At 41.4% G+C, this 22,480-nt stretch overlaps 2 protein-coding genes across 4 annotated transcripts in view; one reads left to right on the plus strand and one right to left on the minus strand.

The window, feature by feature from the left end:
• Nucleotides 1-22,480, plus strand: part of rassf4a (Ras association domain family member 4a) — an 83,414-nt gene that overhangs the window by 51,811 nt on the left and 9,123 nt on the right. The gene's annotated exons all lie outside the window — the stretch shown is intronic.
• depp1 (DEPP1 autophagy regulator) lies at nucleotides 11,447-16,868 on the minus strand. The gene is made up of 2 exons (XM_007899037.2): nucleotides 16,681-16,868; nucleotides 11,447-13,071 (listed from the first exon to the last, which is right to left on the minus strand). Exons 1-2 carry the CDS (start codon nucleotides 16,740-16,742, stop codon nucleotides 12,354-12,356), a joined length of 780 nt encoding a protein of 259 aa, XP_007897228.1. The 5' UTR covers nucleotides 16,743-16,868; the 3' UTR covers nucleotides 11,447-12,353.

Consider the following 22,480-nt stretch of genomic DNA (forward strand, 5'->3'; position numbering starts at 1 on the left):
CGGAGGTGCAGCTCACAACATTTCTGTATTCTTCTATGTATGATGTGAGATTGCATGGAGCTATGTGTCTCTAAGACAGGTTTAATGTTCTGAGCAACAATTAGAAAAGCTAGCGCTCTTCAGTTTTGAAAGGAGGTGTCTCAGAGAGTACCTTATAGAGGTATATTACATTTTAAATCAGATTGAAAAAATAAACCTACAACAATGTGCGAAGACAATGGAACAAAAACACATGCGTTTAAAGTTGCAAAGGGTAATTTCAGGATAGACACGAGGACATGTTTTCTTTACCCAGAGTGTAATTAATGACTGTAATGGATTGTCAAGGAAATATGGTTGAGGGCAGGACCCTGAACTCCTTATTAAAAAAAAGCTGGATGCTTTGATGGGGAGGCAGAAGGGTGGGCAATACTGGAAGGATCAGATCGAATGGGCTGAAGAACCGTCTTTATCTGAACTCATCTTGTGATGCTATAATCTATATCTAACATCTCACATGGTCTCTGTCTTGCATGGATATCACAGTGATTATTTTAATGAGAGAATGTAATGAGGGGTTCAGGTAAGAAGGCCTCTTGGCCCACTGGCGCTCAACTTTTGGGAATATAAACCCATGACTGCATCAAGCTGCTTCTTAGATTAACTCCAGCATCTTGCCCTCAACCTGATGATCTATTCCAGCTACTGGTTACTCTCTGCGTAACTAAATACTTCCTACTATCCTAAATTTCCTCTTCACAGTGCACGGCTTATGAACTCTTGTCCTGCTGCCTTGACATGTCTGAAAGTATTGTACTGTTTTCAGTTTACTTTCTCTATCCCATTAAGCAACTTGCACCACTTTGTGACACATAGACTAATCATCCTCAAAGCTCTTTCCTGCCACATACAATATGCTTTCTTTGGCACTAAATAATCCTCATTTGTTTTTGATGGTTTTTTACACTCATCTGTCTCTTTTTTCTGGGAACTTTTTCACCAACAAAGTATATTTTCCAGGATTGCCTACTGTACAATATCTGAGGCAATCTGAAAATATTTAGAACTTTGAATATCTTTTTTTCTTCCAAGCAAAACTAGGCCAATGTCTGTGTCCAATTGAAGCAATGGGAATTCTTGTGGTGACATTGCTGTTTCTGTCTGGATTGAGTTTTGGCTCACTAGTATTGGGCACAAAATCCCTGTAAATTCCCTTGCTTTGGATTCCATTTTACTTTTACCACATGGCACAGCGTTTGATATTGTTGACTGGCTTGATATCTTAATTTAAGGGAAATTAGAAGACTAGGACCCATCAAGCTTACTCTGCCACAAACTATTTCATGGTCCACATTTACAACTCTCATCTCACCTCCCTGCCTTCCCAACATATCCCTTAATTTTTTTTACTCCCAATTTATTTCTCTCTCTCTCTCTTAATTCCTTTAACAGAGTTTTCATCTTATTATTCTCTATCAAAATAAATTCTTCCTCATCTCAGTCTTAACCCTATATTTTATGTGGTGCCCTCTCATAACTGATGAGCCCAGTAGTTCAATTGGTTGAGACTCCAAGGTTCCAGGCTTGAATCCCAACAGTCAACTCAGCCCCTCATTCTTTCTAGGTTGATGAATTGAGTACAATGCTTAATCCTTTGGGGAAAGAGGTGGAGGTAAGTAGGGCTGAACTAGCTTGGCAAAAGACCAGGCAGATCTGTATTACTTGAAGGCAGATTTGGAAGTGTAGATGTGCACTGCAAGCCAACAACCTAACACGATGAATGGTCCTAGCTAGATAAGGGACTCTACAATGGAGTCCAAAGCGTTTTCTGCATCGACTACTGTCTGTTTAGGTTGCAAACTCTATACTTTTGCAACTGGTAAGTTCTTGACACTGAAAATAAATACTTTTGCAATGATCAAACTGCCCGAACTCAAGTCAGGTTTATTTTGCTGCAAAAAATAAACCTGAACTGCTGAACTAAATGCACAGAAAGTGCAATGATAAATTACAAATGAAATTATTTAAAAAATGGGACCACTGACAACATCAACAATAACTTTAATTTATATAGGGGTAGGGTAACAGTAGCGGAGCTTGATACCACGTTTGAAGCTGACTTCAGAAAAGCCTGAGGCTTCTTATAAATCAAATGAGCTTTTTATTGAAGCAGTAGGATAATGGAGCAAAACCCACAGTTGAGGAGAAATCCTATCGTTGTCGAGATTTATACCATTTTCTTAGCATTTTAGAGCATCCAGAATTTGGCAAATAGTTGAACTGAGTCTTAACTTTGAACTAACTTGGTTTTCTGTCATTCTTAAACTTACAGAAAACAGGCTGTATTTAAGAATTTGACAAATTCTGGATGCTTCACAGTAGATTTCGACCTGGTTAAAATTTCTTCCCCACCACACCCCACTGAGGTTTCTTAACAGATTGCATAGTATCAAATGCTTTAATAAACCATTTGACAATTTTCTATCTATTCCTGAAAACTGGCCACAAAATTAACAAATGAAACAGGTTGCCAGTGAGGGTAGTGGAGACTAGGGCGCATCTTGATGCTGAGGTGGGAACTGGAAGGATGAGAACAAATGGACCGAAGAGCCTTCTCCATCCAAACCAATCTTGTCCTCTTGTGACCCTTTCTCCCGAGAGAAATTTAATTCACTGCAAAGAGGCTTGAGGATTCAGAGAGGAAGATTGCTGAGAAATAGCACTAAGTTGTGCAAGATCGAATTACAGCCATTCGTGGAGCAATAGTTTCACTCTGGCTCAAAAGGAGAAGAAAGCTGTAAGAATATGGAGTCAATGACTGCAGAAACACAGGAAGAAGTACTGTCATCAGCTTTTCAGTTTGGAGGGCTTTTCTCTTGTATTGTTAGGATGTACCCAAATACGGAAAAGAACAGCTTCAGCAAGTCTGATCTTTGTACCCTTGTAATCATTTAATTCCGATTCGCTGGTTTAGATTACCATTAGTTTTTGCTCTTATTATTGGCTCCCTATCCTACAGAGGATCCAGTTCAAGATCCTGGTCCTCACCTACAAAGCCCTCCATGGCCTCACCCCACCCTACCTCTGCGTCCTCCTAACCCCCTATCAACCCGCCCACTCCCTCCGCTCAGCCGGCTCTGGCTTGCTCCACATCTCCTGACCCACCCGCCCCACCATTAGCAAGAGAACCTTCAGCCACTCTGCCCCCAACCTCTGGAATTCCATCCCCCAATCGCTCCGCCTCGCCCCCTTCTTAGCCTCCTTCTCCCGCCTCAAGACCCTCTTCTTCTATAAATCCTAGTTGTTGTTGTTCTTCGACCATGCCATCGGTCACCCCCCTTCCCCTCCCCTCTCCCTGACACCAGCTTGGGTCTGAAATGCTGTACACTATCCAACGCCTTGGGACGTCCTCCCGACGTGAAAGGCGCTATACAAATGTAATCTTGTTGTTGTTTTTATTAAAGTACTTGGAGGTACATTGAAATGATATGCGGGAACTCCACTCTGATGAATGAACTGCCAGAGAAGAGTTTCACTTATGTATGCCACTTACACATGGAAATTTCCCTTAAATGGAATGTTCACTCTCTCCCTGGAGGATTGCATCAGCTTAGCTAATGTCAGAAAGTATTGGGTTTATGTTGGCAAGAGCCAAGGCTTGGGGGATTCCAAGAGTGTGAATTGGAGTAACTACTGGATTCTAACCAGCTAAAATTGCATTGCTTGCCACTAAGAACACTATCTGACAAGCTTCCCATTCCTTGTCCAGCTAGGATAATCCTACCTGTTAGGACTTTGGCTTGAATTAGCTTGAAATAACTGTGTGTTCCAGATATTAAAAGTTGAGTATGTCATTGTGCTTTTAACCAGAAGGTTTCGCCACTTCAGTAGCAAATGATTAGCAAACCAGTTAAAAAAAGAAATGCTACTGTTTATTGCTGCTCGAAACTGCGAAAAGAATGTTAAGGGGAATTTCAAAGATTAGCCGAGACTCCTTCCTTCCTTATTAATGGTTTTGTAACTTACAGGCTGGAAAAATATTTTCACTGACCGCAACTTAAGATATTCTATTTTGGACAAGGTTTACGTTTATCCCACGGTTTACTGGTAACTGTGAAATAATATGTTTATTTCATTAATTAATCATCATATAAAGTCAGTCTGCTCTGAATTCTCAGGCTTTGCTACTCAACCTTTCCGCAATCAAAAACCCATAGAAGCCATTCACTGGGTCGGGAAGATCATTGCATTTCACACAGATTGCAGTAAACATCACTTGGATGAGGGACGACTACTCCAGCTTCCCGTAGGCGCGCACTTAAGCTCAAATTCCAGTGGAGTGCTGGGAGCACTCCACTGGAATTGGCATTGTGGTGCTATTCCAAAAGATAACTAAGTTTCTCCCAATGCCTTGGTGCCTCAGATACATGTATTGTTCACATTATGGCCGCCACATTCGCCTACCTCTGACACCAATTATGTCCAAGTGCTTTGAGACATTTTGCCATTGTACCCACGCTATCATTTGCAAGTGTTATTATTATTACTGTTATTATTAGAAGATGTCAGCTCCATGGAGATCAGGTCAGAGGCCAGGTGTCATAAGCCGGTGTCATGTACTGCAGAAACGTTAGCTTATCATCTGTCACCAAACATTTTCTTAGCTGCCATTGATGTGACAGCTTTCTGTTTCAAACACTTTACCAACCCCAATAAGGGAGCATTGCAACCATTGTGGGGGTGGCGGGGCTGCAGGATTATCATTAGTGTGACTGTTGCTGTTGCTCAGAGAGTGTTGTGATAGATGTGCATCTGTAGTTTGCATTATGGAGGGGGAGTACATAGGAAGAGGAGTTTTTCCTAGAAAAAATCTTCCCGGTTGTATGTAGGACATTGGAGTCCTGCAGCTTAGTCTTTAGAGCGTTCGCCTCGCAAGTGAGAAACCTGGGTTCAATTCCCGGGCAGGATGAAACATTGGGCTAGTTCTTTTGCTCCACCTGCCTCTGTTTACCTAGCAGTAAGTAGGAACCCAGTTGTTAGTTGATTGGCAAATCGCATTTCTGGGGGTAATAAAAATAATAATAATAAATTGGTCACTTCAATACATGACTGTTTGTGGGACAATGTTGTGCACTATTGACTGCCGCATTTCATCCACAAAATATAGTCAATTCACATTACAGTATATTCTGTGAAGTGCTTTCAGACATCTTAAAGACATGATAAGACACTATATCAAATGCAAGGATTATTATTCTTGTGTATTCGCCTACAAAATACAGTCACTACAATTTATGATAAATCCTGTGAAGAGCTTTGAGACATCTTATTTCCGTAATAGGGTGCTATATCAAATGCAAACACTGTTATTATGGGGGGAATGGGGGGTAGAAAGTAGCTAAATATGAGAACCAGGCCACCATGGTTGCAGGCACTCTGCCAGAGTAATGATAGTACTGGGGGAATTTGTGGTATTTGTGTAACTAACTGAAGCACACACCACAACATGTTACTCACTGTCAAAATTGCTTTCATGACGAAATGCTTTTATGCTTCATTGATTGAATTCTGTGTCTTAATGTACTTCAGAGACATTTCAAAGCGATCTCCTGTAACTTTGATCCCTTTCTCACAAAATGGTTTTGGATAGAAATAGAATCAAAGAATGTTACAGCTAATAACAGGTGTGGAGTATCCTGCAAGTAAGGTGGTAGTGAGTTTCAGGAAGGAAATAAACAGTACAATGGGATTGAATGAACATCTTGCTTTGTGAGATGGTGCAGACTTGATGAGCCGAATGGAATTATTAATTTCTATGATTTTATGAACTTTCAGTCTATCTCGCCTGTGCTGGTGCTTTTCTCCACCATGAACCACTGAATCTAATATAATTTCCTTCATCCTATATTGCTGAGGATCCGTGGATACAGGGGAGCTCTGGCAGTCCAGCTACTCTTACAAATGTGTTTGTTGCCATTTCTCCATAAGATTGATTATGCAGCATCAGTGCCATTTGTTACCTTTATTTTAGATTCAATCCAACACTCAGTGGCGACAATGTGCCAGTCTAATTCAGTTAGTAGCGCTCACGCCTCTTATGTCAGAAGGTTGTGGTTTCATGCACCATGTCAAAGCAAGTACACAGTCCAGGCTGACAGTGCAGTACTCAGAGAATCAAAGAATTATACAGCGCAGAAGGAGGCTATTTGGCCCATCATGTCTATGCTGGCTCTTTGAAATGAGCTATCCAAATCTACTACGGGGGTGGGGAGGAGACGGGAAAGCACTGTATTGTCAGAGGTCCATCCTTTGGATGAGACATTAAAGCTAGGTTCCATCTGCCTGTTCAGATGAACGTTAAATATCCTGTGCACTATTTGAAACAGGACTTTCTCCTAGTGTCCTGGCCATCAATCCTCCAGATTAATTGATCACTCACTCCTTGACTGTTATGTGGGACACTGCTGTGACACAGTCACTACACCTGACAGTGATTACTTCGGAAACGTTTGGAAACATTGTGACGTTATAGGCACTATACCAAATGCAGTAATGAGTACAATAAAAATAACTAGGTACAGCTAACCTATGCTGCTTTCTGGAGCATTCCGAGTCTAAGAGGAGTTTAAGTCTTCTTTCAAACCAGCCTGTGAAACCTGCAGAGGTCATGTATACAAGTGATGATTTGACAAGCTCGGGCTCTTCAGTCTTAAGAAAAGACATCTCAGAGGGGACTTCATATGAAATTTAAATGGGATTGAAAAAGTAAACCCAAAACAATATTTGGATGCACCAAGGTAGATAGGGTTAGAGTTGCAAAGGGCAATTTTAGCACAGACACAAGAACATTTTTATTTAGTCAGAAAGTAATGAACGACTAGAATAGGTTACCAGGAAAGTTGAAGCCAGGACACATTAAAAAATAATGGAAACCAGACAGAAACATGCAGGGAGAAATTTCCCGGTCTAGATTTATTTTATTAATGTAATAGTTCAGAGTGCCCAGGATTTAGCAAATTCTTAAATGCACCCTTCATTTTGAAGCTGTTTCTCTGTAAGTTCCCTTTATGATGAGCTGCATTTAAAAAGTGGCGTGGTGCTGTGTTGGGGGGACAGAAGGCGGGGTTGGGGATTCTGGAGGAATGAGATCAGATGCATGAATGAAGGGACTTCTTCATGCAAACCAATCTTGTGATCGTGTGATCTTGTGACAAGCTTACCAGGTCTTATGGTAGTCATATGGAATACGTTATCTAGAAAAAAAACAGAAGTCAGCAGGTCAGGCAGCATCTATGGAGAAAGGAAAGTGAGTCAATGTTTCAGGTCCACGACCCTTCGTCAGAACTTCAGAGACATTTCAAAGCGATCTCCTGTATCTTTGATCCCTTTCTCACAAAATGGTTTGGGACAGAAATAGAATCAAAGAATGTTACAGCTAATAACAGGGGTGTGGAATGTCCTGCCGAGTAAGGTGGTAAAGGTAATGAGTTTCAAGAAGGAAATAAGCAGGGCAATGGGATTAAATGAACACCTTACTTTGTGAGATGGTGCAGACTCGATGAGCTGAATAGAATTATTAATTTCTATGATTCTATGAACTTTCAGTCTATCTATCCTGTGTTGGTGCTTTTCTCCACCATGAACCACTGAATCTAATATCATCTCCTTCATCTTACATTGCTCTGGATCCACGGATACAGGGGAGCTCTGGCAGTGCAGCTACTCTCACAAATGTATTTGTTGCCGTTTCTCCACATTATCTGGAAATACTGACTTCCTTGAGCCACGAGGGAGTGGGACAGCAGGAGAGGGATGGTATTAGGTGATTTGGTGAGGAGAACCTTGGAATATCATTGCAGCATATGCTGACATGTGAGTTATATATGATGACATTATTCCCTCAACCTTGTGGTTACCAGACACATGCTGATGGTAACCAGTTGTCAAAAATTCTAGGAATAGACAATATGAGATCATCGTAAAACTGGCAGTCTTGCAAAATATCACAAAAAGCATTAATGAAAAAGTAATTTCTTGAATGTGGCTAAATTCACGAAGTGAAACCTAAATTTTCAAGTATTTAACAGATCTTTTGTTGGGGAGAAATTTACAGCAAGATCTACTTTTAGTATTTTACATCATATAGAATTTAATAATACTACTAATAGTAATCCTTGCATTTGATATAGTGCCTTATCATGTTGTTGAGACATCTTAAAGCGCTTTACAGGATGTACTGTGAAGTGAATTGACTCTTATTTTGTGGATGAAAATTGGCAAATTGTTGCAAATTAGTCTTAACTTTGAAACCTGTTTTCTGTAGTTCATGAAAGAAACCTACAGAAAAAATGGTTTCGAAATGAAGGGAGGATTTAAGAATGTGCCAAATTCTGGGCACTCTGAAATGCTGCATTAATAAAGTAAATCTAGGCTGGGAAATTCCTCCCTGCATGTCTCTGTCTGGTTTTCATTAATTGTTAATCCTGCCAGAGCTAAGACCTTATTTTTGTTTCAATAACTATATGTTGAAGCACTTTTAGCCTTGCATTAGTTTTTGTTATTTTAGATTACAAATCCAGCAGGTTGTTCTGGTTTTAATATTATTTTGCTTTGCTAGTTTTCCAAAAGAAATGCTTGTAACCGAGAACTTGTGAATCATGGTATAACCAAAATAGTATTGAAACTGAAGTCACAGCAACTGAACTGCTCAACAGATTGTGGCTAACCAGTTTAGAAATGGGATTATCAGAGCCGCAATTTCACATATTTGCATACCGCAGATTTGCTGAATCATTCGATTAACTATTTTGACGTGTTATCTGATTAAAAGTCTCACCCCCAACAATGATCATAAGAGAGGTTCAGATGAAGAAAGCCTTTCTGACCATTTTATCTCATCTGGCAGAATAGGAAGTTTGTGGAGTCCTGAAGCTTTAGTGGTTAGAGCACTCGCCTCGCAAGCGAGAGGACTTGGGTTTGATTCCCGGGCAGGGCGAAACGTTGGCCAAGTTTCCTTACTCCACATGCTTCTGTTTACCTAGCAGTAAGTAGGAACCTGGTTGTTAGTCGATTGGTGGATCACTTTTCTGGGGGTAATTATCCCTTAAACAAAATAATAACAATAATAATTTGGTCACTCAATCCACGACTGTTTGTGGGACACTGCTGAGCGCAATTGGCTGCTGCGTTTCACCCACAAAATATACAGGATTATTATAAGGATTATTATGATTATAACACTGAATCTGAAGCCAAGGTGGCACAATAAGCTGAATGGTGAGTAATGATACACGTGATTATTGTGAAAGGCCATGATACATATTTGGCATAAGTTGAGGCTGTTTCCACTAAAACCTTGTGGATTGCAACACATGAGTCTGCATTTCTTAAAAATTCACTTGCTGTCATTTCCATTAAACACGTCATGATGCATTGAATGAGTAAGTGAAATGAGAAGAGTCCTGCGGGCAGCCAGGCTTCATTCACAACATTTAATTTACTCTCCCCCCATTATAGTATTGTGTTTTGTTTCATGTATCTTCTGTCTATGCATCTCTCTCAAATAGTGCAGTGGTTAAAGGCAGCAACAACAACTTGCATTTATATAGTACCCTTCACGCAATGGTAGCATCTCTGCGTGCTGAAGGTACTGCACAATGCTGCATTGAGAGCAGTAGTTTGCAGTTTCAGATGCCACTTTCTGTTGAGTCAACCAATCGAGTCAGTATTAGATCACATTAAGAAAGCCCTTTGACCCATTTCATTTCATCCTTCCAGAATTACCATCTAATCATTTTCCTATTATAGCATCAAACTGTTTGTTAACTGAATCAATCCAGCATCCTGAACTTAACCACCCTTCCTGTTAACCTGGTGACATGAAGTGCAATCGGTCAGATGAGATGTTAAAACAGGTCCTGTCTGGCTGTTGAGTTGGTTATTAAAGACCCAACGAACTATTCGAAAAGAGAAGGGACTTTCTCTCTCTTGGTGTCCTTGCCAACAATTCCTCAAATAAAATTCCTCATTCACTTCATGATTGTTTGTGACAACATTGCTGTGCACAAATTGGCCTTACAGTATATCCAGTGAAGCACTTTGGGATGCCCTCGCAGTGTTTAAGCCGCTACACCAAATGTAAGGATTATTATCATTATTGTAACCTGTTCTAGCTCTTAATGCTCTCTGTGTAAATAAGGGTCAATACAGTTGACCTGAGTATCCCTGGGGTTGGGAAAAAGAATTCCCACCACTCATCACCACCGAAACAGCAACCCTGGATTTCAAGTGAGAACAGGATTGAGTTTGGTGGTGATGTCCTGTGAACACTCGCTGTCAGAAGTCACAACTTTAAAGACTGACCACTTGGACAAGGTACTAGAGGTCACCTATGAACTCTGCTTTGAGAAAACAGTCTACGTGCTTGGCAGAAGAAGAGAGGAGGAAATGGTTGTTTACGATCAGCCATAAAGAGCATACAGCGATCCAAAGTGTACATTTTAAAAAGAAGTGTGATATCAGTCCTCAGCTCCGCTCTTCAGTTGACATTGATCTGACGAGCAGGAAATGCACACTGCTGTGTGAGCTGTATCCACGCAGAGCCAGTCAACTCATAGAAACCGACCGGAGTTTCTGTCCACCTAGTGGCAGGCTAAGGATAAACCTGGTTTTGCCCCAGAAGCAGCAGCAACCTGGTCAAGGCTATCTGCATTGAGAATCCTTATTCAATGAGTAGTGTTCTGCAAGATCAGTGCCTTAGAATGTGGTTGAAAATACTGGCATCTTGCTTGTTTATTTCTAACCAGTGTGTGATGCAGGCACAACTAGTCATTTGGACACAAAAGCAAACAACCAGGACACAGAAATATAAAGTCACTGCATTTATTTATTTGGCTTTTTTACAACAAAGCATTGAGAGTGACAAATTTATTACAACAATCCCCAGTTTCTGAGCGCATTATATTTACATTCCGTGGCAACAGAACTGTAACTCTTAGTTTACAAAAAGAACGCTTTAGGTAAAGTTGTACAAAACGTTTCTCAATAATACAATCCACTGCTTCATAACGCTTAGGCAAGTATACAAAAATAAATGCTTCTTCATTTGCAAGGAATCTCGCAGATTTGTCCTTTAACATAAAGTTCAAACCTTTCCCACGACATTCGTACTCATTACAAATTGCAGCTAACTGATACCATCCAGTGGCCAAATAATGTACTCCACTTGTTGGCACTTCCAAATAAAATTTACCAGAATACTGTAGTTAGAGAACGTACCCAGCAATTAATGAGAAGAGGTCGTTTCGGCCAATAAAGTCTCTTTCCTTCTAGAGCCCACTATAATGCCATAGTCATCACTCTATCTTCTGGGGGAGTTGGCTCACAGAATATACAATTCACTTTGGAGTATATCTTGTGAAGCGTTTTGAGACATCGTGACAATGTGATAAGGCGTGAATATCAAATGTAAGGATTATTACGTAGATGCTTTCTGATTCTCCTCCCCCCCTCCACCCCAACAGTCACTCCCACACCAGCCTGTCAATGACGGTGGCCTTAACCCTTCTGGGAATTTTCCCCTTTCGACAAGGATGAATTACTCTGTGTTCATCACAAGGAGGACTTGAGTGCTGTGTAAATAGAACACTTTACATCAGTGCCAACCCACAAACAATATTGAGGAGCAGGTCTGAGTGTGAACATCAGAGGAACCTTCACCCCTCTTTCATTTCTTACCCAGTTAACCGCTCAACTAGTGCTTCATGTTGCTGATGGACATTTTGGGGTGATCCCAGCTGTGCAGTACGTGTGCTCTCTCAGTACTTGTTCTCTCCCAGCCTGGATTGACTGGGGGGTTTGGGGGGATGGAGGGTAGAAGGGAAAGAAGAGGGGCAAACTTTTCTTTTAATAGATCGAATTATCATGAGACTGGGAAAAGATGAGACATCGGCAATGGGAAAATGGCCAAATCTCACGTTCCCATCCTGAAAGCTTTGGGAGCAGCCACATGCTACCCAAATCACATTGGTGAAACTCTCACCTTCAAAATTACCATTGAGAAATCAACATGCATTGTACCTTCTCCAACCAGAGTCTGGAAGAGACGTTCCCAGGGCAACCGGAGCACAGCTGCTCCTTCTGCTCTACCATGGTCTGACCATCTCTTCCCCCACTCTGTCTCAGCAGAGCAGCCCCTCCAGCACCAATCTGGCTTACACCCATTTCCATCCATTTGTCCTCAACCCACTATCCAATAAGTCCTTCGAACATAAAGCACTTCTTTCATGAAACCGATGCTCCCATTTATCGGAGATTGTCCATCGGAGAATGGGTTTGTAGATTTGGAAAGGACCGAGAACGTCAGCCCCTTTTGCTTATGCCCAAGAACTGGCAGTGACAGCACTTGACCGATTGGCTGGTGATTTGCGGTGCGAGTACAGTTCAGAAGGAGCGTGCTTTCCTTTCACCAGATCGGCGCAGTAGTTGAGCAGCGAGGCTTTGGCACACTTCTCGTGAGTCTTATTTTCCGCCAGGGCCACACGGTCAAAGCACTGCGAGTGAGAGCTTGTGAGTGGACGGTCTTCCCTGGGACAAGAGTCCCTGGGGGAACGGTGCTGGGTGCCTTGCTGGCTGCTGACTTGGTGGTTCTCTTTGCACGACTCCCCGAAAAGCCAAGCAAAGGGGTCAACGTTACTAGCCGGCCCCTGAGCCCCGTGCTGCCTGTCCACTCCAATGGCGATCGTGTCCACAGACAAGCCCCCCGTCCCGCTCGGTAACCGCTTTCCCTTGTTGCTGCTCCTCAGCGAGCTGACGGGAGAGGCAGGGTCGGACTGGTGCCTGCGGTTGACTTTCAGCTTCGGGGACCTGTGAGCTGAGCCGGGGGTTCTGGAGGCTATCTCGCACAGGAAGGTGGGCTGGGCAAGATGGCAGATTGACCTCAAGTAGTCGTCTTGGGTTTGGGGAGTGAAGGACTCGCTGGCCCGTTCTTTTTCCTTCCTGCGAGAGGGATCGTGCTGATACAACTCATCAAAGGTTTCGAAGATTGTAGGCATCTGGTCCACCAGAAGCAGCTGTTTCATCTTCATGTCCTGGCTGAAAATACAAAGAGCAAGTCAGTTAGTTAATCTGTAACAAACCACAGCTAGTTGTCAGGTTTACCAGCTCGGAGCCCTCTCGCCTCTGAGTTAGAAGGTTGTGGTTTCGAGCCCCACGTTGGGAAATGGCTTCTGCGAAACAAGTAAACGCTTCAGAGAACCTGTGCCACTAAATTCCCACCAACAGTGATCTGGTGATTGATACTATGACTGGCACAATGCACTTTGCCAGTAATGAATGGTGTCATCTTGCACTCAGAGGAGTTGGTGTAAGCACACTGGTAATAATGGAGGCAACTTTATTATTACAATAATAATCCTTGCATTTTATACAACACCTTAACACATCGTCGCGACATCTCAAAATACTTCACAGAATTTACTGTGAAGTGGATTTTACTGTATATTTTGTGGGTGAAATGCGGCAGCCAATTGAACGGATCCAACAGCAATAAATTGCATTTGTATAGCGCCTTTCATGTCAGGTGGAGAGGTCTGGATTGTGATCATGTATCACAACACTGCCTGGTGTTTAGCCCAGGCTTCTTGATGACAGCTGTTAGTCTCTAAACTGCTGTCCTCGAGTGTCTAAAACCTATTCAGCGACTATGCGATTGAAAGGCACAGAGTGCTTTCCCATTCTGTTCCCTGCAGTTCCTTGTTTCACCCGCTCTAGGTCCGTGTTTTTGCTGTTGCTGCTTCTGCCTGTCTTGTATTAATAAAGACTGGGGCTGTTGTATGGATTTGGGAAGCAGAAGCAGAGATTGGCAGCATCACTTGTGCCACCTGTATAGCAGGCATTGCTACCTGCTGGGAACTCGCAGTGTCAATGAAGCAAGCAGCTCCACTGAATCCTAATCACACCACTTGGCTTAAACCCTCAGATTCCAATCCCCTTAACTCTTCAACTCCCGAATCCTCTGATCAGCGTTCAAGCAATGAGATTGAGACACTTTGCTCGACATTCACCCCTTCATTCCAATCGTCCATCGGCAGAAGCCGAAAACATCAAGCAAAGTGGTGGAACTGGCACGAAAGGGTGACGGCAATTTAGTTGGAAATGTTAATTGGCCTAGCCCAGTGAAGGATAAGAATAGCAATTTCTGTGTAGGGATTATTGTTAATATCTACGTGACCTACTGTCGGGCAGAAAGCTTCCAACTCAGACAGCTTAGAAACCAGAAATGATGGGATCAGCCATTCAGATTCTTAGAACACTTTTGGTTTGGCTTGGCTGTACCTACAGCAAGACATTGCTTTACATTAATTATATACGATTCCTGGCATATGCATACATTGAGGGCATCACAGAGTTTCGCTTGTGAAAAGAAAGGGTATTACCCATTTTCGTGGCATTGCTATTTGGGTTAAGAGACGTGGATTGTAGTCATGTGGATATTGGGAATTTGCCAGGTCTTTTCTGTGAGGGAGCATGTGTGGAAGGTCTGTCGGGGGTGGGACAGGGAGAGATGGATTGAGTCTGTAGTAAGGAAGCCAACATTTCCAGTTGCAGTCCTTCTCCAAACATGGGTGTGCATCACCCAGTTGAGATAGTTCAATTAACCAATAGACTGAACTGTAATCCAGTGGTGATCTCTGTGAGAAGCAGAAGTCCATTAGAATATAACTAGGTCAGAAGGTGACCAAGAGGTGACCTTGCATCAGTTTTGTGTTTCAATGTCGAGCATCAATCATCCACTAATCAGAGGATCAAGCTGCATTAAGCATCTTAATCACAAGAGGTGTCACGGAAGTTGTTGCAGTGCAAGCCATTTATATTTAGTTAGTCACAGATAGATGGCAGTGAGAGACATTTGAATGAATAAGACGGTTTTGTGGAGGGAAACAATGGTGTTGATTCCCCATGAAAATAAGCAGGACCCTAGTCAATGATTATGGAGTTACCACTTGTCTGTTGGAAATGGTACCATGACAGGCAGTGCAAGGATTAATGTCCGTACAGTTGTTAAGAGGGTTACGCCAGACAATGTAAGGGTTTAATGCCAGTTAAATGTTAATAGTCCAAATATATCCAACTACAAACAATGTGTAAGGGTTTAAGGATTTAATACCAGTGCATTGTAAGGGGTTACAGTACAGTGTAAGGGTTAAAGCCTTATCTGCTTTCAAGTGGCCAAATGAGTTTCAGTCAAAAGCTACACTATTGTTAGTTTATATAGAAAAGACATACATAAGAATTCAAGTCACCATGATAAAACTTTCTGCACAAGTGATTTTGAAACTAGCTAGCGAGTAAAAGATATCCCATCAGCGTTAAACAGCTTGGCTGTTTTTCCTTTGGGAAAGAACCTGTCATGTGCTTGGCAGCTTTCCACCAGAGACCAAGGACTTGCATTGTGAGCAATGTCAAGCAGAGGATGCCACACATCAAATCAAGGCTTGAGCTGAAAACCATAATCTGTTTTTCCACTGTGATAATCTACTGAGCTTGTTTCACTCTCTCTTCCACTCCATGGTGTGGCTTGATTTCCTCACCTAAACCCCACCCCACTCACAACCCCCAGATAAACTCTGAAACACGTTCTCCCTGTCCTCGGCTAACATCGCCACAACCAGGCAAGATGAGCGTAAGTTGTGCTGCCATCAGTTGAATGGCAGCCAAGATCAACTTGGTTCTTCCATCTGTCATCCAAATACCCACAGGTCAAACAAATGCCCACAGGTTCTTAGAAAGTGGCGAGAAACAATTAACACATTCTCGAAGACGTGATAAGGTGTTATATCAAATGCAAGGATTATTATTGTTATTAATTGGAAAAGATCCAATCATGTTGAAACCTTTAGAAACCAGAAAAGTCAGCAATAAGACAATGTTGTGTTGCAGAAATGTCAGGCACTCTTGGTTAAACTCAGTTTGTGTCTGGCACATTATTGCCAGTCACATTTAGGGTTAATTTTCAGTTGGGACCCAATTTTCCTTTTGCTGGATTGATTGATGTACAGAAATACACCTGTGTTGCTGCTCAACTGTTGTGTTTGGCAATAACACAGCCAGTGAGCATTCAGTTAGCACTGCACTCTCAGGTTCAATACTGAGCCTTGAGTCTCGTTCTAAAAATAGACTGAATAGTAAATGAGCTGAGCTTCTACAACAGAGAGTATATTAGAAATTTAAATACAGTAAATACAAACTGTGGGTCTATTATACATTGCATTCAGTGTGAAGCACTTGAATATTCCCAATAACAGAGTAGCAGATTGCATGAACACTACTGTTTTAGTACCAAATAGATTGCCTTTAAACAAACATTTAGATGCTGACCTTCGAGGTGTCATTTAGGAAAATGCTATGTATTCTGTAGATGTGTCACCCTGTGCAATAATTAACTGGTTTCTAAGAACTGAACTGCTTTGCAGGTAGTCAAGCTCATTTTAGCATTAATTGGCCTAAAAATAGATCGAAAAATAGAGCAGCCTGGCTTTAGCATGTCACTCGATAGTAAATGTGAAACTCCAGTTCATTGACAAACATTAAAAGAAAAACACAATGAAAGACAATCTGCTCAGTTTACCCACATACACACACGTCGGTATGCATATGCAAGGATTATCAAATGCATGTATTATTATTTGAAGATGGTCTTACCTGTGATTGAGACAGATGCAATGCTGCTGTTTTAGGGATGCCAACTGTTTAGCACAGTGCATTCTCTGAAGTAAGCTAGCTGTCAGGCACCAGTGAATATTAAATAGCCACAGAGTTCCGTTAGAATGAGTGTTATGACGGTCCGCAGAGCCACAAGCAATAGATGTGTTCTGCGTACATTCCTCCAGAGGTCTGCTACTCAGTGATTGCAGCAGCCAAATATAGCTCACTGTAACCTTAAGGGCACACTGCAGAGTGGCGTTGGGAAAATCCGGAATAGATTTCAGATTTCAATGCCTGGGGATGGATTTGCAGCTTTTCCAGTGTTCATCCCAGATGCTCAACATTTATGTTGGAGTCAATTGATTGAAACAAATCTCTTCAAGGCATTCATGCAGCAATTTATAATCCAATCCTTATTGGTGCAAACATTTTCTGCCAGAAATGCCTAGCAAAATAGTCACTATATCTGACATGGATTACTTACTGAAGAAACTTACTGAGATATTTTGACATGATAAGGTGCTGTAAAAATGTAAATTCTTTAAGGGTGCATTAATAATACTGAATAGTATCAAATTACTTTCAAATAAGAAGGACTGAAGGGACTAGTCTGAACTGTGAAAGCCGGTAACGCCAAGTTTACAACAAACGACAAGTAGTGTATCTTTATACCAAAGACATTCAATGGCTAGAATTGGATGACTGCACAGTTCCACCAGAGTTGATATGTAATTGTCTAGCTGGCAAGAAGTTTGACAACTCACATGGACCTATGAGTAAAGACTTTTGATTCACCCAGTATATATATATATATCCCCGTTTTTTTTTGGTCAGCTGGGTGTCTTGACACATGGTGGAAACTTAAGGGTCTTGACAGGGTAGATAGTGTGAGACTGTTTTCTCTGTTTGGAGAATCTAAAATTAGGTGTCATACCCTTAGGATTAAAGGTCAGCCCTTTAGAACTGACTTGAGAAAAAATTTCACTGAGAGGCTAGTGAATTTATGGAAATTTCTACCCCAGAAGACAGTGGACGCTCAGTCACTGAACATATTCAAGACTGAGATCGATAGATTTTTAAAAACTAAAGGGATTAAGTGATATGGGGATAGGGCAGGTAAATGGAATTAGGTTAGAAGATCAGCCATGATGTTATTAAATGGCGGGGCAAGCTCAAGATGCTGAATGGCCTACTCCTGCTCCTATTTCTTATGTTCTTATGAAACCCACCACTATGCTTAAGAGCATCCAAACCAAGCTCAGATTTCCATGCATCCCACCTACACATGGAAATTCCAGAGATAGATTGTTGGATTGGAATGTGCAAACTTTCCTTGGAGGGACGCATCCTGCTTACCTAATTCTGGAAAGTATTAGGCACAGGTTGGCAAGAGCCAAGGCTTGGGAAACCCAGTGTGTGTGTTGGGGTAACTATTACTATCTGCTGGGGTAACAGATTTTAATTTGGGTTTGGAGTCTAAACTGCTAAAACTGCAACGAAGAGCAACTATTGTGCAGATGGTCTATTTGTCTATGAAAAGCACAGACGTGTGAAAGAGGTACTTGTAAACTCATGGCATTCCCATTCCCATTTGTAGCCTGCGGTCAATTCATATAAGTGATGCATCAATTGAGACTCAAATTAGCCACAACCAAGTCCAGTTTCTTGAGCAACTACAATTATTCCACAATTGGACAGGGATTTTGAGCTGTACTTACTCAGAGCAAATAACACAAGATTTCTAAAAATACAGTCAACATAAATTACATGTGTAAATAGGACAGATAGTGTTAGATAATACACTTTTGGAACAGGAAACTTCTGCACACAATGAAGGGATATCCATTTGACAAAGAAGGAAATGGAAAAGGAAGTGGGTGCGATTCTTGACTGTTCAAACTGGAAAATTCCTGTTAATATGATATTAACAAGGCTGGAAGTCATCTCAAAGCCACTTAAATTGAAATAAGTTATTTTAATCTTGCCTGGATCCTTGTTGAAGCCAAATTTGGAACATTATGGCATCTAATTAGAGGTTTTTTTAATGGCAATGTTTATACAAGCTAGAGCTCCTTTCAACCTCAAAAAGAGCTATCTGAGTGGACCTTGTTCAGGTGTGTGATTGGGAATCCAGATTTGCCAAGGCATCAGAATAAGAGGACACAGGTTAAAGTTTTGTAAAGGATAATTTCAGGACAGATACCAGGAAATATTTCTTTACCCAGAGGATAGAATGAGATAGCAGAAAGGGTTGTTGAGGCCAGGATGTTGGATTCCTTTAACAAACACAATGGGTATTCTGGAAAGATGAGATCAAATGGGTCGAAGGCTCTAAAACTATCTTGCACAGTGCTTCAGAGAAGAGTAAACTCCCAGATACTTGTGGACAGGTTATTTGCTCAGGTGGACATCGCAATATCTTCTCAAAGCATAGACTCATTATCTCTTGAGGAGCTGGAGTCAACAAGTGTAGTGACTTGCTTTGAGTCATGACTGTGTTCACATCATGATTCAAATTCCAGCTGATGTCTTATCTGAGGATAAGGACTTCACTTCACTTCCAAAAATAAACACAGCTGAGCTATTAAAAATGATGAGGGCAAAAAGTAAATGATTCACAAATCTTTGCCAAATAAAGCTCTGGCCTGAAAAATTGCACACATGGTAAAACACACTGTTAAGTGTGCACGGAGGCACTCCCCTGAGGGGTAAAGCAACAGTGGTTTGCAAGCGAAAAACTCTGTTCAGCTCCTGAATCAGACACTGGCTTTCGCAATACATTTTACAGCCATATTTTAACATAATCTGCAAGAGACAATTGCTGTCATTTGCATTTGCCTACACTGCATTTTACCAGTAAAGCGCTTCACAGAATATATTGTAATGTGAATTGACTGTATAATTTGTGGGCAAAATACCGCAGCCAATTGCACGCAGCAGAGTCCCATAAACCGTTGTGGATTGAGTGACCAAATTATTATTAGTATTATTGTTTTTGAATCGATTATTACTCCCTTGAAAAGCGAACCACACATCAACTAACAACCGAGTTCCTACTTACAGCTAGGTGAACAGAGGCGTGTGGAGTAAGGAAACTTGCGAAACTGTTTCACTCTGCCCAGGAATCCAACCCAGGTCCCCTCACTTGCGAAGCAAGTGCTGTAACCAATATGCTCCAGGACTCCACAAAGATGGCATTGCCATGTGGAAGGCAAACAGTTGCCTTGTGCAAGTTAGTTTGTTCTAGATTGAGTCCTTTTCTTCTGGATTTGGGGATCAGAGGTCTCAAATTTTGCATGATGTTGCCTTAAAACCATTGAGTTAAAAGGTAAGATTGTGGAAGATTTAAGAATACTGCTTAATTTGGAAGCTGGTTCATTTTAAGAACTGCAGAAAATTGGCTTCCAAATTCGGACCAAATTTAAGAAATCTTAAATCCAGACTAAAACTGGGAGAAATTTCCAGGCTTCAGATTTTTTTGCAGGTCAGTGCATCAATCACCTAGTCTGAATGAAGGAGCTTTTCTCATATGCCACTTACAATTTTGCCACTGTTAATGAATCTGCGGCACCATAGATAAGAGCTAAAGTCCTAACAGACATGGGAAGAGATCAAATGCTCATGCATCCACAGCCAACAAGTCTTTTATAATCCATGTACGTGAATTGATTTATCTCTTTGGAGAAAACCTTGTGCTTTGACCTTCAACTGATATGTGAAGTTACTTCAACTCTTGTTTCAAAACAACCATTTCAGTCTCTTGTGTGTGAAATCATACATTTTCACAGCTGTTGCGGAAATTAGATTTATTTTATGTCAGATTAATGTTATTACCAAACATGACTGGAAAGCGGAGGAAGGGAATAAGTGATCATATGAAAGGGGTTGTGGTAGTGGGGGCGGATTTTGATTTGAAACAAATTCTCAATGTGCTGATTTTATTTTTTGCCCCCCAATGGAATCAGAAACTACGTTCACCATCCATTTATATATTGACAAGCCTACTTAGAGCTTTTCAATCTTTGAACTAGTTGATGTCATCTACCACTCGCTGTAAAGGCACATCATATGTCAGAGGCCCCTTTGGAACAATGTTTTAACAATGGAAAACCTTGTTTTGTCAACAATCCCATCACTTTCAGGCAGTTGCATGTCTCAAAATCCTGCTTATGACGGGGGCTGTATTTCAAAACTATTTCTGCAATACAGTAAACCCATTGTTTCTGTGACTTTAAGTTGGCCAAGCTATTTTTTCATTGCTTGTTGGTTGTGTGATTCCCAGCTGCTACAATTAGATTTCTAATTTCTGCAGGATGTCTCGGCGTTCAATATTTTTGTTTTCTGGCAACAAATCAAGGCACTGCTCTGTGTTGTAATTTCTATTAATCACGAACGTGCTCCATAACTATGCTGCAGAGTTAGCTGGCCAAAGGTGTGGTTCACAGATTTTCCCAGAGGAAAATTGTCTGCAGTGAATGATGGCCTTTAACAACATGAGTGGGAACGACTTTGAAGGCAGGTTTGTGAGATTCACTGTGCTGTATCAATACGAGAGATTATTTGGGAGGAGTGGTATTTATGCAGTACAGCCTGCAACCAAAATACATTGTAAAAACAAGTAAGTAGTAATTGTGCCAAGAATCTCTCTGGACATAGGGTGAAGGATATTCAAAGTTTGATGATTGAAGAAACCGCTCATTATTATTATTATCGTTTTTAACTTGCTAAAGGTGTTATATTATAATATTTCTTGCATTTGACATCATTTGATATGCATTTGCTATATGTATTTGCCTTATCATGTCGCTGAGACGTCTCAAAGAACTTCATAGAATATACTGTAAAGTGAATTGAGTGTATATTTTGTATATAAATGCAAGTTATTGTGATCAGTTGTCTCTGAGTGGAGCTAGAAATACCATTCTTAGAGAAAATCAGATAGAGCTTTTAGGTGCAATGAAATTACAAGCTTTTAAGAAAGTAAATCTTATTATTGAAATAATATCCCTTGGGAAATGCATGTTGATTTTTTTCATTGCTCACATTTTGTGCTATGATTAATCTGTAAGTGCTGTAGGTATCTTCTTAGCTCAGTTGGTAACACTCTCACTTCTGAGTTGGAGGGTTATAGGTTCAAGCTCCATATCACATCTTTGAGGTGACAGTGCAGGCTGACACTGCAAGGAATGCTGGAGGAGCTCTACATTGTTGGAAGTGTGGTCCTTTGATGAGACGTTAAACCTGTGTCCTATCTGTCCGTTCAGGTGGACGTTAAAGGTCTCATGGCAGTATTCGAATGGAGAAGGGAGTTTCTCCCAGTGTCCTGACCAACAATCTCCCAGGCAAAATTGTTAATTTACTTCATGGTAGTTTGTGGTAAATTGCTGTGAGCGCAAATTGGCTACAGTGTTTGCTACAAATACATAGTAACTACACTTTACAAAAAACTGTTTTTACTCTTTGAGATTTTTCAGGCACGATTTCAAGTATTATTATTATTAATATCCAACTTGTGAGGGTAGCCTCCGGGTCTGGCCTCCACCTCGTCCCCTGAGTCCTCCGCTCCCCCCTCGGTACCTGTGCCTTCAGCCACCATGCCCCGAGGCTCTGGAATTCCCTTCCTCATTCCTTTCGCCTCGCCCCCTCTCTTCCTATTTTCAGGTCTCTGCTGAAGACCTTTCTCTTCGACCGTGCCTTTGGTCACCTTCCCCCCCTTCTCATGGCTCGGCGTTGGGATCCGTTACTGTAAAGCGCTCTGAGACGCTGTCCGGAGTGGAGGGCGCTATATAAATCCAAG

Source organism: Callorhinchus milii, unplaced genomic scaffold, assembly GCF_018977255.1.
Source record: "Callorhinchus milii isolate IMCB2004 unplaced genomic scaffold, IMCB_Cmil_1.0 Scaffold7, whole genome shotgun sequence".
NCBI lineage: Eukaryota > Metazoa > Chordata > Chondrichthyes > Chimaeriformes > Callorhinchidae > Callorhinchus > Callorhinchus milii.